The sequence below is a fragment of the Megalobrama amblycephala genome, linkage group LG13 (assembly GCF_018812025.1).
Source record: "Megalobrama amblycephala isolate DHTTF-2021 linkage group LG13, ASM1881202v1, whole genome shotgun sequence".
In the NCBI taxonomy this organism is placed as follows: domain Eukaryota; kingdom Metazoa; phylum Chordata; class Actinopteri; order Cypriniformes; family Xenocyprididae; genus Megalobrama; species Megalobrama amblycephala.
The window spans coordinates 37,047,768-37,066,061 of NC_063056.1; the positions used below are offsets into that span (position 1 = coordinate 37,047,768).

At 38.1% G+C, this 18,294-nt stretch overlaps 1 protein-coding gene and 1 long non-coding RNA gene across 6 annotated transcripts in view; one reads left to right on the plus strand and one right to left on the minus strand.

The window, feature by feature from the left end:
- The window catches only part of LOC125243364 (collagen alpha-1(XXVIII) chain-like), a 42,339-nt gene that overhangs the window by 23,204 nt on the left and 841 nt on the right, over positions 1–18,294 (plus strand). Inside the window, exons 23-34 of one of the 2 annotated variants that reach the window (XM_048152984.1) lie at positions 1,957–2,025; positions 2,099–2,167; positions 2,297–2,356; positions 2,467–2,535; positions 3,511–3,579; positions 3,687–3,755; positions 4,023–4,103; positions 4,264–4,299; positions 6,862–6,898; positions 6,993–7,547; positions 17,424–17,500; positions 18,000–18,225. In XM_048152984.1, the coding sequence (XP_048008941.1) occupies positions 1,957–2,025; positions 2,099–2,167; positions 2,297–2,356; positions 2,467–2,535; positions 3,511–3,579; positions 3,687–3,755; positions 4,023–4,103; positions 4,264–4,299; positions 6,862–6,898; positions 6,993–7,547; positions 17,424–17,500; positions 18,000–18,225 (1,417 nt within the window). The remainder of the gene's footprint in view (positions 1–1,956; positions 2,026–2,098; positions 2,168–2,296; positions 2,357–2,466; positions 2,536–3,510; positions 3,580–3,686; positions 3,756–4,022; positions 4,104–4,263; positions 4,300–6,861; positions 6,899–6,992; positions 7,548–17,423; positions 17,501–17,999; positions 18,226–18,294) is intronic. The other variant, XM_048152985.1, reaches the window with a different exon arrangement.
- Positions 1–18,294, minus strand: part of LOC125243365 — a 36,644-nt gene that overhangs the window by 5,986 nt on the left and 12,364 nt on the right. For 3 of the 4 annotated variants that reach the window (XR_007179036.1, XR_007179035.1, XR_007179034.1), the window contains exon 2: positions 1,938–4,113. This is a non-coding gene — a long non-coding RNA (uncharacterized LOC125243365). The remainder of the gene's footprint in view (positions 1–1,937; positions 4,114–18,294) is intronic. The other variant, XR_007179037.1, reaches the window with a different exon arrangement.

Here is an 18,294-nt window from a genome sequence, read left to right on the forward strand (position 1 = left end):
GGGGTAGGGATTGGGTTAGGACTGTTTTTGGACAGGAATGTTTTTCCAGGATCAACAAACGATGTTGATCCAGGAACAACATGTCTTGGCAAAATCACAATGACCTACAAAAGACAGAAGTTGAAATTGTTCAACCCCAGAAAGATTGACTTAATAATGAAAAAAATTGCAATTACTGAGTAATTACTGAAAAATAAACAAAAATGTTAGTTTCAAATTTCTGCTTTTAAACCCTCTGGAACAAAAGTCAATTTACTTCCATTCTAAGTTCTTGCTTAAAAAAAGATTCATTTATACATTTTTATTGTGGCTTAAATTTGTTGGAGCCACAGCATATGTACACTGCGTTCCAAATTATTATGCAAGAGACAAATCAGTAAGATTTCTGTACAATAAACATTCAGATTTTAGTTTTTCTAAGAAAATGTTTGTTTGTTTATTTATCCATGTCTTTTTAGAGAACTGGTATCAATCTCAGACAAAATAATTTGCCAGGTCTATGGAAACCCTACTTAGAGGTTGTTCCACATTATTAAGCAAGTCACAGTTCTCATGCAATATGGGGAGGAAGAAAGATCTTTCTGAAGATGAAAAGCATGAAATGGTGCAATGTTGTGCAAAAGGCATGAAAACAACTAATATTGTGTGAAACTGAATGGAGATTATCGAATTATCATAAGATTTGTGAGTGATTTAGAGCACAGCAGAACTCGGTCAGATAAAGGCTTATTGAGGAAGGTTCCTGTCAAAAAAATTTATTGTATTAAAATGGAGCTGCCATTTTAATACAATAAATTTGTAAAAGCCAGTGTTGAGCAGCAAACAGGTATTTGAAGCTGTTGGTGTCTCTGGAGTCTCAAGAAGCTCTCCATGCAGGCTGGCAGTTGTGCGTAAAGATGCATTTCAGCCACTCCAAACCACACCTCACAAAGAGAAACATTTACAGTGGGTTTAGAAATACATGAAGACTCATTTTTAAATAGTTTTATTTACTGACTAATGCCGTACTACAATGGAAGGTCTAAATGAATGGATTTCTGGATGGTTGGTGAATGGCCACCACGTTCCAACAAGACTGCGACGTCAGCAAGGAGCTGGTGGGTGATGATTTGGGCTGGAATAATGGGAAGTGAGATGGAGGGTATTAAAATGACTTTTTCAAGATATGTGGAGTTCATAACTGGCCATTTTCAGCTATGGTATAAAAAGGAGGATAGTGCATAGTACAATGCACTATTGTACAATGCACTATGCACTATCCCATGCTGCAAAAAAACACCACAGCAATAAAACTGTTTAAAAATGTATTTCTACACCCACTGTAAATGTTTCTCTTTGTTAGGTTTGGTTAGTGGTGTCTAAAATGCATCTTTACGCACAACTGCCAGCCTGCATGGAGAGGTTCTCAAGACTCCAGAGACACCAGCAGCTTCAAATACCTGTTTTCTGCTCAACACTGGCTTTTTTATAGCTGCCCTTTTAATACAATTAATTTTTTTGATAGGAACTTTCCTCAATAAGCCTTTATCTGACCAAGTTCTGCTGTGCTCTAAATAACTCACAAATCTCATGATAATTCGATAATCTCCATTCAGTTTTCACACAATATTAGTTGTTTTCATGCCTTTTGCACAACATTGCACCATTTCATGCTTTTCATCTTCAGAAAGATCTTTCTTCCTCCCCATATTGCATGAGAACTGTGACTTGCTTAATAATGTGGAACAACCTCTAAGTAGGGTTTCCATAGATCTGGCAAATTATTTTGTCTGAGATTGATACCAGTTCTCTAAAAAGACATGAATAAATAAACGAACAAACATTTTCTTAGAAAAACTAAAATCTGAATGTTTATTGTACTGAAATCTTACGGATATGTCAATTGAATAATAATTTGGAACGCAGTGTATGTGTAGCCACATCAGGAGATCTCATACCATGTTCATCTTGCTGTAGGGAGATCCAGGGCCAGTTGGTCCAGCAGGACCAGCTGGAGAACCAGGAATAGGCATTGCAGGGCCGAAGGTAAGAGTGACATCCCAGCAGAAACCTACACTGTGCTTTTGTGACTGAGATAACCCATTTTGTCTGTCTTTAGGGTGAAATGGGGTTACGAGGACACATTGGACCACCAGGGCTGAAGGGAGAAGGCTATCCCGGCCTACCTGTAAATATTAACATTACAAAGAACATTGTTCATACTAATCATAGTTACATTTGTATAGTCTGTATTTAATCTGACATACCAAATGCAATTATAACAGACTACATTATGTGTTGCTCATGTGATCTATAGGGGCTACCAGGTCTTACAGGAGACACTGGGCCAGAGGGTACAGGTTTACCTGGACCAAAGGTAAGATGATTGCATCCCTCTCAATTTCTTCAGAAAATGTGCAAATTTGAATATTATATAAAATAATATTATAAAATATTCTATTAGAGCGTTGATATTTTCTGTCACAGGGGGATCGAGGCCCTCCAGGTCCCGCAGGGCCTGCTGGAGCACCAGGTCTTGGGCAGGTGGGCCCAAAGGTGGGAAATATATTTCAAACTTTATATTGTATGTAGAATACATTAGTCTCACTTCAGACTTACAGCAGAAGGTCTGGACTCCATTGCAGTTTTCATTGACTACGGATTGCCCAAGAGGACATCTGACTAACATGTAAAACAACCAATTACACGTTGTGCAGTTCAGCGTCATGTTTAGGGGTGTGAAAATGTAAAGTCATATAGACATGCAATTCATTCAAGAATGTTGTGCAAGTTTACTGCAACAATGGCACAACAATGGTGCTATGAACTTCACACAATTTTTGAAAATCCAGCATTTAGCTGATCATGGTAAGCGCTCACTAGCTATTTTTCCATCCAAAGATGCGAATTTAACGTGCGCAAATTTGGAATATTGCATAAATCATTTGCGAATAAAGCACTGTTTCCATCCAGTGTGTAAAGGACCATTTAAAATAGTTATTTATTTTCCTAATGTAAAAAGCAAGTATGAATTGGGTTATGAAATATTGAAGACGTTTGTGTAATTTATTAATATGATAAACTTTGTATCTGAATGTCTATTGCTGTACCTTGTGTGTGCATGTGTAAATTGTAACCAGAAACTCGTTAACATTTGTGCTGTGTCGAAGAGAACAAAATCGTCACTTCCTGAAAAACTGGTGCTAAATATCACTAAGAAAAATGAAAGATGCTGCAGTAGAAGCCACTGTATATAATAATTTACTCATATCATAAATTATTTGCACCTCAGAGTGTGCAGACGAAACGCAATATCATGTTATCTTTCATTCAGATGCCTGGTGTTTGTGAACGCAATTGTGTGAGGCGCTTCTGGGAGGGAATTATACCAAACCACTCAGACTTTGCTCAGGCATTACAGAATGACCAAAACAGCATTTCAGATTGCTGTGCAATGAGATATATAGCAAAATGTGATTCTGTTCAGATTGGCCTGCTCAGGTTTGCTCAGAAGTGTTTTGTGGTCTGCAGGGCTCCACTGGTCAGACTGGTCCAGCTGGTCCTCCAGGATTACCAGGAGAGGGCATACAAGGACCAAAGGTATCAGGAATCTGAGGCATATCAACAGGATACCGTTTTCCTGAACATATTACAGTGTGCTGTACAGTACTGTTTAATTCACATGCATTTTATTCTGTTTTGTACAGGGTGATCCTGGATATCAGGGTATACAGGGGCCAAGAGGGTCCCCTGGCGAGGGTCTGCCGGGACAGAAGGTGAGGAGACTCTTATAGCCACAGTCATGCATTCATATTTTAGTTAGCATTAAAGGAATCCTTCACCCAAAAATAAAAATGTTATAATTTACTCACCCTCAAGTTGTTCCAAACCTGCAAGACTTTTCTTGTCAAAGACAAAATACTCTTTTCCACAAACTCCAAAAATTACCATGCAATTAAAAAAATGGTACATGTGGTCATGTTTGAAAAAAACATGACCACAGATGTGAACTTCACCTTTGTGATGAACTGCTCTGTTTGTAGGGGGATCGCGGGTTACCAGGAGCACAAGGACACAAAGGGGACAGAGGAAGCCTGGGAGAACCAGGATTTACAGGACCCCCGGTGAGAAGAACTGAGAAGGAAATTTAGATTAGTTGAAAAACTTCTCATGCTAAACTTGCTTTTTAATCATTGAGCATCATGATAGTTGACAACACTATAATCAACATCTCTATATTTAACTACATTTAACACACTGAACATTGTCTTCTCACATTCACAGGGTAATCCAGGAACAAAAGGAGAACCTGGTCTCACGGTATGTGCACAAATGAAAGAATTAATTTTCTACCTTGTCATTAAAGGTCCAAAACTTTTTAAAGTAATTTCTTCCAATGTAAAAAGGTTTTGAACCTAAAGAAATTACCCTCTTAAACTGCGATATGTTACGCTGTTGTTGCATGACCTCATCATTATGTGATTGTTGGAAAATAAAAAACAATTTTGCATTTGTAACCCAATTTTGTGTAAAAATAACTTGACTTTTAACAGTCTGGTCAAGTCATGTGCGTTGCATTGTGGGATACAGTATGTCACGTAGTGTATACTGCTCACTTTGGTCTTCTGCACTAAAAAAAATGGATTTACTCTGAAACAATTTTCACTCAAATTGCTAGTAAATTTCACAAATAGTTTCAAAGAAATGACAACAAGTATTTTCTTGTAAAACATACTCTAATAATAATGTTTTATTTACAACTTCGTAAAAAAAAATACATTTTTTATAGTGTATATTTAATGTACAGTATACATAACATTTTAATATTGTGCATGGTACGCATGTCTATATATTTGAAATAAAGCTGAAATTACACTATTAGATAAAACTTAAATGAAAAAACATAAATGAATATAGCTAAGCAGCAATTATCAGGTTTCAAGCACTTTAAGGCCTAAAAAGCTATAATGTTTTAATTAGAAAGCCTGTAACCATCTCAATCATAGATGAAAAGGACCAAACAGCCAATTAAAGCTGCTGTAGGTAACTTTTGTAAAAAAAATTTTTTTACATATTTGTTAAACCTGTCATTATGTCCTGACAGTAGAATATGAGACAGATAATCTGTGAAAAAAATCAAGCTCCTCTGGCTCCTCCCAGTGGTCCTATTGCCATTTGCAGAAATACACCAATCCTGGTAAGAAACAACCAATCAGAGCCAGGAGGAGTGTCTTAGCAGTGTCAATCAATCAAGCTCGCGTGCGCGCTGATCTCACCCCTCCCATGTACAGCGCCAGCGCATACAGGCTTCAAGATTACCGGTGTGCCGCAGCTTTGCTTATGGCGGAAAAACAATCCAAACTGCCAATTCCTCGAGTGGCATATGCTCATAAAATAAAGACGGGTAAACGGAAAAAGACAGATGACGATGATAAAAAAGCCAAAAAGAAAGAATTAGATAGAGCCCGAAATAAAACGAGGGTAAATATCGGAGCGGCTTTTCCGAGGTGGAGGGAGCTATCCCTGCTTGATTTGTTTAATTTTTTAAGAACTACACAACTAAGATAATTTCAAAACAGGACTGACAAATTATGTATGGCATGGTTTCTTGTAGATTTCAGGGTGGTCCTTTGCATATAACATCGTTTTATTTCGCCATAAGCAAAGCTGCGGCACACCGGTAATCTTGAAGCTTGTATGCGCTGGCGCTGTGCATGAGAGGGGTGAGATCAGCGCGCACGCGAGCTTGATTGATTGACACTGCTAAGACACTCCTCCTGGCTCTGATTGGTTGTTTCTGACCGGGAGCGGTGTATTTCTGCAAATGGCAATAGGACCACTGGGAGGAGCCAGAGGAGCTTGATTTTTTCACAGATTATCTGTCTCATATTCTACTGTCAGGACATAATGTCAGGTTTAACAAATATGTAAAAAATATTTTTTTACAAAAGTTACCTACAGCAGCTTTAACTATAAGAAATATAAGCTTTTTACAGTTATTGAGGATGAGCCACTAAGAGAACTAAGACTAGTTTGCCAAAGAAGGTGTTTGAAATAATCTCCAATATTTAATGAACAATTCGATGGACAGCGGCGATCCTAGAGGCAAAGTTGCTCAGAATGAGGAGTTCTACCATGTGGTATGAATGTCTTGGGCGTGTGTGCAAAATCGTGCGATACACAATCCTTTACGCATGAGAAAAATGCGAAGGCGCCCCCGGTGGCCAATTTCTTTCAAATTTTTAACTCTAGGGTCGTGAGTCAAAAAGAGACAATCATGGCACCTCGGACAAAGACACTGCATGCCAATTTCCATGTCAGTCGGACTAACAGTGAAGTAGTTATAGCCATTTTCATGTTTTTTTCCTGTTGTAGTACCACCAAATGACCAGTCGCCACGTCCTTTTTCAGACAATCACAGATTGAGTACGTTTGCTGAGTTTGGTGAAAATATCTCATTTCATTAACGAGTTAAAGCCATTTTAGTAAAGGTGGCTCCGCCCACTTCAAACGTTTTGGCGGTCCTTGGGGACAGTTTTTGATAATTACTGACATCCAGACTTAAGAGAATATTGCTACATTGGTTTGGTTCCAATCGGGCCAAAAACCTAGGACTAGTTCGCAAAAGTACCCGAAAACAGTTTAGGAGTTATGAGCAATTTCATACTCTTTACTGCTGTAGCGCCCCCATCAGGCCAATCGGGGCAAGCCTTGGTGACAGTGTGAGTACTACCAGCCCTCAAAGTTTCAAGTCTCTATAACTTATGGTTTGGTCTACCTGAACACTTTTAGGGGAAAATTTTAACAATTACAATAAGGTTTCAGCACAATACACTTGAACCCCTAAAAAAATGAACTTTAAAAGATTTATGTATTTTGCAGAAAGAGGAAATAATCATTCTAATCAGATCTATTTGTGGTAAGTAATCAAATTGCAGATCTATTTCTAAATTTGAGTGCTTTGTGATGAATTACATCAAAACTGAAGTGGATGATTTATTCTGGATTCTCAGGTTGTGGCCGGAGATGCAGAGTAAAACCTCTTGAGCTGGTGTTTGTGATTGACAGCTCTGAGAGCGTCGGCCCAGAAAACTTTGAAGTCATCAAAGACTTTGTGAATACCTTGATCGACCACATGTCAGTCAGTCCAGAGGTGACGCGTGTAGGGGTCGTTCTCTACAGCCACATTAACCGGGTGGTCACAAGCATACAAGACCGGTTAACTCATGAAGAAGTGAAAGCAGCTGTGCGCAGGATGACCTATATTGGAGAGGGCACTTACACAGGAAGTGGTATCAGAAAGGCTAATGAGATGTTCCACTCTGCTCGCCCTGGGGTGAAGAAAGTGGCGGTGGTTATTACGGATGGCCAGACGGATCATCGTGACATGGTGAAGCTGGAAGATGCGGTCAAAGAGGCTCATTCAGCCAATATCACCATGTTCGCTATAGGGGTGGTGAATCAAAGTGACCCAAACTATGATAATTTTAAGGAGGAGCTGAAGTCAATAGCATCTCTGCCCACTGAGGAGCATGTGTTTCCCATAGAAGACTTCAGAACGCTTCCTGGTATGTCAAAATGCATTCATTTTACACAATTAAATGGATAGTTCACCCAAAAATAAAACGGAGTGTGTATGTCGTCCTTGTTGGTAAAGGCTATTATACTAATTCTGCCCACCAATGTCTGGTTGGGCCAGACAAAAAGAGCGGTAACTTCAAACTTCTTACATATGAAAGGCAGTAACCTCTGACACGATCGACCCAAGTTCGAATCCACCTTTTTTCGAACTCATTCTTCTCCTGTTACAAATCAGCTCAGAGTGGCCTTTATTTAAATGGATTAGTTCACTTCAGAATTAATATTTCCTGATAATTTACTCACCCCTATGTCATCCAAGATGTTTATGTCTTTCTTTCTTTAGTCAAAAAGAAATCAAGGTTTTTGATGAATACATTCCAGGTTTTTTCTCCATACAGTGGACTTCAACAGTTACCAACGGATTGAAGGTCCAAATGTCAGTTTCAGTGCAGCTTCAAAGAGCTCTACATGATCCCAGATGAGGAATAAGTGAAATATAAAATAGCGAAACGATTGGTCATTTTCTAAAAAAATACAATACACAAAGCACATACACACACCCATCTTCGTTAATCTAATTTTGACTGTTCAAGTTTTTTTAATTTGACACAATTAAAAATTTCACACCTGCTCAAAAGCATTTTATTAATTCATGATTAATATTGCATTGCATAATGTGTGCTTATACAAACTGACAACCACAAGTGAATCGCATTCATATATTTAATATGGACAAAAAAAAAATTGTTTGCAATTTCAAGTAGGCGATATTTACATACAACTAACCTGAAAGTCAAGTCTTTTATACAGGCTTTGTAATGAAAACTAGTCTAAAATTAAGAAACCCTTAGAAAACAGTAAACATTGAGTTTACATGTGATTCATTTAAAATACTTAATTTATTATTCCAATATCCAAATATGATACTAAATCCCACAGAAAAAAAGGGTTTCTATTTGTAACGTACAGTCTTTGAACTATAAACAAGACAAACATTAGCTGAATAAAGTTTTGCCAATACAAACATATTTATAGAAAACAGTTGACAATTAATAGACAGGACCCATAAGAGCAAAACGAAGTATTCAAGAATATCAAGAAGTTAGTTCGACATAACGATGGGTTGCGTTAACTAAAGCGTCCATCATTTACCGAATCTTAAACGGATGGATAATTGAAAATGTTTTCTGACAAAAAAATAACACAAGCAAGAACAAATTTTAAACCAAGCGCGGCAATTTTCATTTTACAATGATCTTCCCATGTGTGCGCGCGCGCGCGTTTGTGTATGAGAGAGAGCTCGCGCAGCTCTGAGACAACCGGCACTTTTAAATGCATAAGTAACTAATGTGCTAGGTTTCATACAAAATAAGTAGGCTATGTAACATAATTAGGTACTTTAGCTAGTATTAACACAACAACGCAACACATGTAGGCTACGTTTCTCAACACTGAGAATAAATAAATAAACGCCTGTTTCTCCAGACTCGTGCTTGTCAGTCAGTCACACATTACAACATTTTCATAATCACTAGGCTAAGCCATATAGCGATTCCAATTTTATTTAGATTTGTTGTTCAACATTACTTGATCATTTTATACCCGTTTACCTGAAGGAGTCAGAAGTACCGTGGCTACTGTGCTGTCCTCGCTTGAGAATAGAGGGTAGCCTATTCGTCGACGCCACTTTCCCGCCGAAAACGCGCTCCCTCAGCTGGACTGAGTGGCAAAAGAACCTGCTGCGTGATTGGATTTAGTAGAGGAAACTGCGAAAACGCGAATAAAACTAACGAATTACACTAAAGGTTGGAATTGAATGTGTTCCTTACAACTTGTCAAATAAAACTAATCCATGGATATCGACATGCAGCCAGGAGTCGTGTTTCCTGACATTTATGTGTGCCTGATTTCGACGGTGGGGAAATAAACATAAAGCAAATCTGCATGTGAATATTTTATATAACTACAATATAGGTTTAAATCCGCGTAATCACTTATATCAATGTTATATCGTCATATTGTCCAGCCCTAAAACATATATAGTATAGTTTTTGTCAGTGTTGTTTATTTAAAAACACACAATTACAGAATATAAGATCGAAAATATTTAATTGATGAGTTGTCAACATAATATATAACAATACAATATATACGGTATGATTTTACCTCAAAATCCAACATTTTGACACAAAATGATAACTTCAAACCCATGTTTCTCTGTCTGGAGTTCAGATGTTTCTTGCAGTGATCCATTTGCTTTTTTTCTGTTGCTTTCTGATTTTTTTTTAAATATATGCCTCAGGTTTTGTGTCAAAGCTATTTGTACAGTAAATCACAAAGCTCTTTTCCGTTTTGGATGTGTTTTGTGTGTTTTTCGCGACATTCACGCTAAAAACCAATGCTGCCGCTCAGTCTTTTGCCTCTCAGTGACGTGACCGCAGCCGTAACGGTCGACGGTGACGTCACTTGTATACCTACACGATCCGTTCTACGCATGCGTAGTAGACTCTTTAGAAAACGCACATGCGCAAATGATAATTCTGTTTTGCGACGAGCTGCACGATCCGTTCTGTGTGTGTGTGTGTGTGTGAGGGAGAGAGAGAGAGAGTGTGTGTGTGTGTGTGTGTGTGTGTGTGTGTGTGTGTGTGTGTGTGTGTGTGTGTGTGTGTTTGTGTGTGAGAGAGAGAGAATTTTTACTCTTAAATAAAACTTCTGTGTGCACACATGCTTTGTCATTTCCATTGTCAGTTTGAAATACTCTATAACGTTTCCCCACACTTGTTTGTAGTTCTTTCTTCATGTACGTGCAGATAGTCTTGGCAGAAATGCATATTATGTTCCTTATTGTCTTCTGTAAACAACATTGAAGGGGTTATTTTCCTCATTTAGATTATATATATATATATATATATATATATATATTAGCCTAGACCCATACTAATACAAAATTACTCAACTTAAGTTAACTATTAGCAGCTTTTAATAAAAAAAATAATAAAATAAAAAAAATAAAAAACGACACAAACCGTCTTTGACAATACTACTGACCTCAGACCAAAACACGGCAAGTTAAAGGGCATATTGCAGGTTAGAGCTTTAGTGATTCAATGTGTAGAAAAATAATGTATGAAATAGATTTTCTTGAAAAAACACGCATAAATACGCTACATAGGCTTCTGGAGTCGTTTTTTGTGAGAGAATTTTACTTCCGCATCTGAAAAATGCCAAATCGGACGTGACGTCACTGAAGGGAACGCGATCAATATAAACTATAGGAAAACAATGGATCGCAATGACAGTTCGGATGCTGAGGAAATTGTAAATGCTTATTTATACTCGTATAACTAATCACAGCCATACAATTAGCCTGCATGTGGTCAAGAGAGCAGGGACAGGCCAGAATTAGACAGAATAACGGTCAAAAGAGACAAATTGAACTGTTGTGTGAGAAGCAGTGGAGAACAGGACAGAGACCGGTGTTAGCTTATAGATATAACGTTAACGACATGTGCTCAGATCACAATATTGTACAGATTATTATCATGAATCAGGCAATAGCAAAGCTATTGGTCATCTAGGAGTAGGCCTAACTGATTAATAACAGAAACGAATAACTTTGATCAAGCGTATGTCACACGCGTTAATATCCGTCCACACTAACGTTACGTGATATAGCCGTTTCTCATCACGACTGATTTGGTAGTTAGCAAATGTAATAATCAAACACAAAACTTAAAATGTGCACCGTAACTGCATCTCTGACGGATCCGTGATCATGTCTCCCGACGGCGGCCAAACATATAGGCCTAGTGTTAACTTACTGTATGTATTTCATGTTATCCTTTATTCATTAATTCTGTGTTATGAGTTTATTCCGTGCCCATTCACTGATTGTGTGAGGATGTATGACGCCGTGATTATGTAGTTGTGTGAACTTGAATGTATATATAAGTTTACATACATGGCATGCATGAAATTGGAGTATTTACATTACCAGCACATCATTCAAAACTGTTTTGTGTGAGTGTGAGACTGTATGCATGTGTACATAATTTGTATTCATCAGTGTTGAAATTGATTCAGGTAAAAACGGTGAAGAAGCATAGCGTGTGTAAGTTTATTCATTTAATATAATCATTTACAGAAGAATTACAATGTTGAACTCCATCATATCGCCAGGATGATAATCCTCCAGTCTAAAATGAACGCGTTTTTCGACGCAGATGCAGAAGTGAAGTCCCGTCTCTTCACCTGCACAAAACAAACCCCGGCACAGAAGATAGCAGCGTAGTTTTTCTTGTTAGTAAACCTCTGTACTCGATGCCCTGACAGGCTGAAGTTTGTGCAACCTCCACAAACACAATAATTTACCATTACGATGATAAATAGAATACAAAAACTACCGAAAACACACTGATTCACGGCCGCTGTTGCTAAATACCAGTATATTCTGCACTGAATCAACACAGAGCTCTGCGAACATCTCCCTGTAGTGACGTAAAATGACGCGACGCTGAAAAAAAAGCGGTTTTTACAGAGACCGTCACTTTATCTACTAAATTAATGCCCTTATGTCTCGCAAAACATTTTAAAACCCTGCAGTACCTTTTTATATGGTATTTTTGTACAAGGTTATATATTCATCTCGAAAAAAATGTTAAACCTGCAATATGCACTTTAAGTAAGTTAAGCCTTATACCAGCAATGAATCGCAAAGGAGAGTATGGAGGAAACTGATCATGTATGCTCATGTAACGACTCACAACTCCTTTATTATTTTGGATTGGCAACCACGTAAACACATAGTAATGCACAGCGTAAGTTACATTTAAAAGCATCAAAATAAACCTGCTGTTAAATGTTAAACACAATACAACTAACGTTACACAAATATGCCGCCTTGCCTTCAAGTGTTTCATTAATAGAGTGCCCCAGGGATGATGCGTTTTTGTAGGCCAACCCGGAAGTTAGCGGCGCACGGGTTCCCTCGACTGAAAGCCTATTCATTTTTCCCATAGACTTTTGGAAAATCGCAGAAAATAAGCTCTGTGTTTAACAAAGGGTTATGACACTTACACGTTTTGTCTATCAAGATAATCTTTACAAGTTAACACAACATTTATAGATTTTGAAGCCTAAATAAAGTCGTCAGATATAAAAGGCTAACAGTAGGCTATAAACGGACTACAGCACACCATGGTCGCGGATCAACGTCGTCACCACCAAGCGTCCTCAAACTTTATTTAGAAAACAACTCTATTTAAAAACAAGCTCACTGATAATGATCTGCGCTGTGTATGAATACTTATCCACTTTTTCATGAGAAATGCTGTCCAAATGTCCTGTTTGTCATGATGACGTCTAAAGTCCCCGCCAAAGGAAGCAGTGGCGGAGGCAGAAAGTGGATGGTGGGTGGGCCTCTAAAAGTGTGGGTGGGCCAGAATAATTCGCATCATCCCATGTTTTGCATAATTTGGGAAGGGGAAAAAATGATGGACCGTCCCTAAGTGGCGTCAATTCACAAAAAGTCAAGGTATGGCAAGTTCAAATTACGTTATTTATTATAATATTACGTGACAATATCAATTCAAGTAAATCTACGAGATAATAACAAGACAAAACTGCAGTTCCAACCTGAACCAACAGCACCAACCGATTAAAAAAAAAAAAAAAAATTAATAATAATAATAATAATTTGGAAATAACCTGGCATGGTAACAGGCAGCTATATGGATAAATAAAAATAACAAAAAAGTCAGCTTGCGAAAAAAAAGAAAAAGAAAAAAAAAATCAATACTGATTTGAAACTTGTGACAAACGCTCACACATTAACCCGATCACTTTATTTAGCGTTCATGTAAACATACGTTCAGATTCATCGAATGAATTTATATTATTTATTTATTTAAGAAATTCATTAAAAACAGAATATTGCTTCAGCCTTATTCAAAGGCCACAGAAACATGTTCGTTTGTTACGCACTTCAATACATTCCACCCGACGTTTTTGGTTTTCTTCCTGTTTATTAAATATAGGCAATTGGTTGATGAAACAGTGATTGAAATTAAGATACAATTTCTACAAAATGAAATTCACTTTAAAGAAAGGCTTACTATAAAAAAAAAAACTTAATGAAGTGGTCAAACTCATGTCTGACCAGCTGCATGTCTCCCGACATTGCGCATCCGTCATGCTATTCACTTTTCATAATCAACAGGTGAAATTTAACAAATAATATAGGCTCTATAGCCTAATATTTAAATATAAATATGAAACTAAATTGGCTATTTTTATCCGTCTGGCCGACGAACGCGCCGGCGCGTTCTGATGGATTTTTTCCTTATGACAGAAACAACAAGTCTTTCGTCAAGACTACAAATGGTCTACTTTTATTCGTGTACGCTCACAATAACAACAAAACCTTGTACTTTTGTAAAATAAAATAAATAAATAACAGGGTGCACTTTCAGCTGTTTTTCTGCAAGAATCTTTCTGAAACGTCTCAAAAATGAACACCGCGAATAATTGTAGGCTACCTAAAAGAAAGAAACATCTCCATTCGATAAGAAATTCGTATGTCTGTGTTAAATAAGAGGCGATCCATGGGCGTCGGAAGCAAAAACAATGTGGGTGGGTCCTCCCTCCAAATTTTTTTTATGCAATTTATATATAGATAGATAGCTAGATAGCTAGCTAGCTAGCAAGCTAGATAGATAGATAGATAGATAGATAGATAAAATGCCAATCAATCGGTAGTTATTGATTTTTTTTTAATAGAACAACGAGACACAAACCTTTTACATTCAGTCGCATTTTTGCTCCCATTTATTTTCACACATTGATCAAAGTGCATATAAAGTTTAGTCCCAAAGCGCGCACAACTGGAGGAATACACGATTACCTTTGATTTCGTTCGATAGAAAAGAAGCAGGGCCGTACGCAGGGTTTCATAATTACTGAGGTTACAAAATGTATTATGCTAGGGGGGTTCGAGAAAATTTTGATTTCCTTGGTGTACATATGTGCATTTTAAGACGTTTTAAGGCCAACAAATTGGATAACAATAGCTTTAAAACCATGTCAATAAATACATACATGCACAGTTTTGAGGCAGCTTTAATCGCATGTTTGGTAATTTCATGACTTAATTTACAACAGAATAACGACGGTGCATGCCCGTAGCTTCTTTTGCGCTTTAGTTAAGCTATAATTAAAGTAATATGCAGCGCGGGCCGCCGCATTTGCGCGAGCAATTCTTGATTTCGTGCCTCAAGCACAGTAGGCTATACGGCTAATTGGAGTTTTACTGGCATAGCCTGACAACATCTCATCTGACCGCAGTTCACTGTTGTTCAACTGAAGCTACCTTTTCCGCGCATGTTTGACTTGCGACTGGTGCTGAGGCGAAGGTGGAATGCGCGTCTGAAAAGTGTTCCGTTTGTTGTGGTCGTAAAGAGACATTTCTTTATAAACGCGTTTTACTTGGCGATGTTTTAAAAACTATCTTTATTTTTGATATTTTTTTATGTTCTGTTGGTGGTTTGTGGAGTAGCATCACCTGGGGGGATTAGACAAATGCTGAATTAGAGACGGTAAAAGTGAGTGGGTCCAATATATTGGTCTTAAAAAGTACAATGGTTACAATGGTTCCGACGCCCATATAATATATTTCCTTGGATCTGACTGGGTGGGCAAGCTGTCAATCTGCGTAGCTCCGCCCCTGAAAGGAAGTAGTCCCTTTTAGCAATTTGTTAGCAACCGCCGATTTTAAGACACAGTAAAAGTTTACAAAATCACAAGTGGGTTATAACTGGTGTGTTTTATGTCATAGATCAAAACGTGAAAGTATTTAGAGGCTTTGTTTACCACAGACCTTATTTCAGGCGATTTAACAAAAACCCATTCAAAAAACCCATAGACTTTACGGCGTTGGAACTTGGAACCGGAAGTCCTAAAATGCTAACTCGCTACCGGGTTTTGCCTACAAAAACGCGTCATCCCTGGGGCACTCTATTGGTACCGATAGTGTAGGAAAACCGTGACGTTTTCTACTACGTAATTACGCGCATGCGTGAAACGGATCGCGCAGGTGGAACGGATCGTGTCACTGAGACGGCGGGAGCGGAAGCCGGAAGGAGGATCGAGCGGGATTTCGATCTGCAGTCTCATTTTATTGATAGGCTGTACGCATATGTCAATCGTCCCCGCTTGCTATAGAGGGTATGCATCGACGTCACTTTCCCGCCGAAAGCGCGCTCCCTCAGCTGGACTGAGTGGCAAAAGAACCTGCTGCGTGACTGGCTTTAATAGGGGACACTGCGAAAACGTGAGCCTAATCCATGGATATCGACATGCAGCCAGGAGTCACGTTTCCTGACATTTATATGTGCCTGATTTCGACGCCGGGGAAACACATAAAGCAAATCTGCCTGTGAATATTTGATATAACAACAAAATCGGTAGGTTTAAATCCGCGTAATCACTTATATCAATGTTATATCGTCATATTGTCCAGCCCTAAAACATATATAGATTTATAGTATAGTTTTTGTCAGTGTTGTTTATTAAAAAACACCCAATTATGCAGAATATAAGATGGAAAATATTTAATTGATGAGTTGTCAACATAATATATAACAATACAATATATACGGTATGATTTTACCTCAAAATCCAACAATTTGACACAAAATGATAACTGCAAATCCATGTTTCTCTGCCTGGAGTCCAGCTGTTTTTGTGAATTGCAGTGATCCATTTGCTTTTTTTCTGTTGCTTTCTGCAGTTTTTAAATATATACCTCAGGTTTTGTGTCAAAGCTATTTGTACAGTCAATCACAAAGCTCTTTCCCATTTTGGATGTTTTTCGCGACATTCCGACATTTTCGCGACACTGAAAACCAATCCTGCCGCTCAGTCTTTTGCCACTCAGCGAGCGTGACCGCAGTCGTAACCGTCGACGGTGACGTCACGTGCATACCCTCTATTTGGGAAATGAGCCCAGCGCTATGACTGGTCGAGCTTTTCCTTTTGCTGGATTTGAGTACTACGCGTGCATGGAGGAGTCACCAGGTTTTTGCGTAGTATAGACAAAGTCCCTTTAAGACAAGTCATTTCACTCGGCGGCCATCTTTGAAATGCCTCTCGGGCATCCTGGGCATCATGCAGCTCCTATCTCTTTGAATGGGGAAACATCAAATTCTCCAAAAGTGTTCGCCAACCTTACGATTAAATTTCATATTTGAAATCACCAATGAAATCTGACAACAACTGGCTGGATCAAGCTAATGCGCACGCGCAAACCTAAATGCGCGTCTCTTGTGCTTCATTTCGGAGGCGCGCGTCTGACTGTTTCTATAGAAACCAGTGCTTCTAACGGCCGCTGCAGTGATGCGATGACTTTACCAGTCGGCGATTGGTTCTTATTTAGAAGGCGGGACTTGTTCCGCCATATTGCGCGTTACACTTTCTCCCATTCAAAACAATACGAGTGACACGTCTTGTGTTATTCTATAGTCTTTGGTATAGAGTGACAAATCGTACCAGCGTACTTTGAGGTCAAAATGCGTACATGTTGGCAGGTCTGCGTAATGCGTGACGCATCGCAGAGCAGTGCAAGACGAGCATTTGTGGTTAAAAAGTATATACATTTTTATTTTTTTAGAAAATGACCGATTGTTTAGCTAGACAAGACCCTTATTCCTTGTCTGGGATGCTGACAGATTTTTTTTTTTTTTTTTTGAACAATCCCATTAAAGGGCTTTATATTTGTGTTCATGTTTATCCAAAGCAATCATTGACCTCATCAGAGCTACAGGATCATCTACATTAATTAAATTCATGTTTTCTGTCTCTGTGTCTAGAAGTGGAGAGTAAATTGCTCCAACAGGTCTGTGAGAACATTGATGGATCAATATTCAGCACTACCTCCAGCTCCAAGGTAGAGTGACACACACTTCAGTCAAAAAGGCCATTAGTTAAAAACTCATGATGCATCTAAAGCACCTATTTGATTCGAGAGCAGCACATTTGGTCTGAAAGATACACTATTTGATGATAAATACATTTCACACTACATTTCACTACAAAATGTAGTGTGACATTTATTATGCTATTTACATATTTTTATTATAATGTTATATTATTATTACAATTGGAAATAGCTGAATTTTTAAATTAAACTGTGAAAAAAATTATACATTTATTAATTCATTTATTTTATTGTGTTCTTATTATAATGCATGCAATTTTTATGGCTTCATATTAATTAAGAGACAATATTTGGAATATTTAAATTATTTGTTAAACTGCAGATTAAAATTTCAAAAATAAAATCTTGAATCTTGAATCTTGGCTAAAATCAAAACGGTTTGATTTTTGATGATCACTATTATTATCTAAGTACTCTTGTTATGAAGATATATTAATAATTCAATCAGGCAGATGACCTTGAAGAGTCTGGCGTGTTCCCCTACTATGATCCTAAATCAGATGACATGGACATTATCGGCACTGTTACACCATATTTGGACAGAGATGACCTGAACCTCTTCCCATATTTCCCTTTCAAGCCTTTGGACCGGCTGAATCAGGGCACATACAGGACTGCCCCAACACCCAGACCAACTGACCAGTCGCTGCTCGTACAGAATCATTTTACCGCAGGTAAACGCCCATACAGCCGTTCAAAAGTGATACAATATAAATAATAGCAATTCTGTAAACAAAAGAACA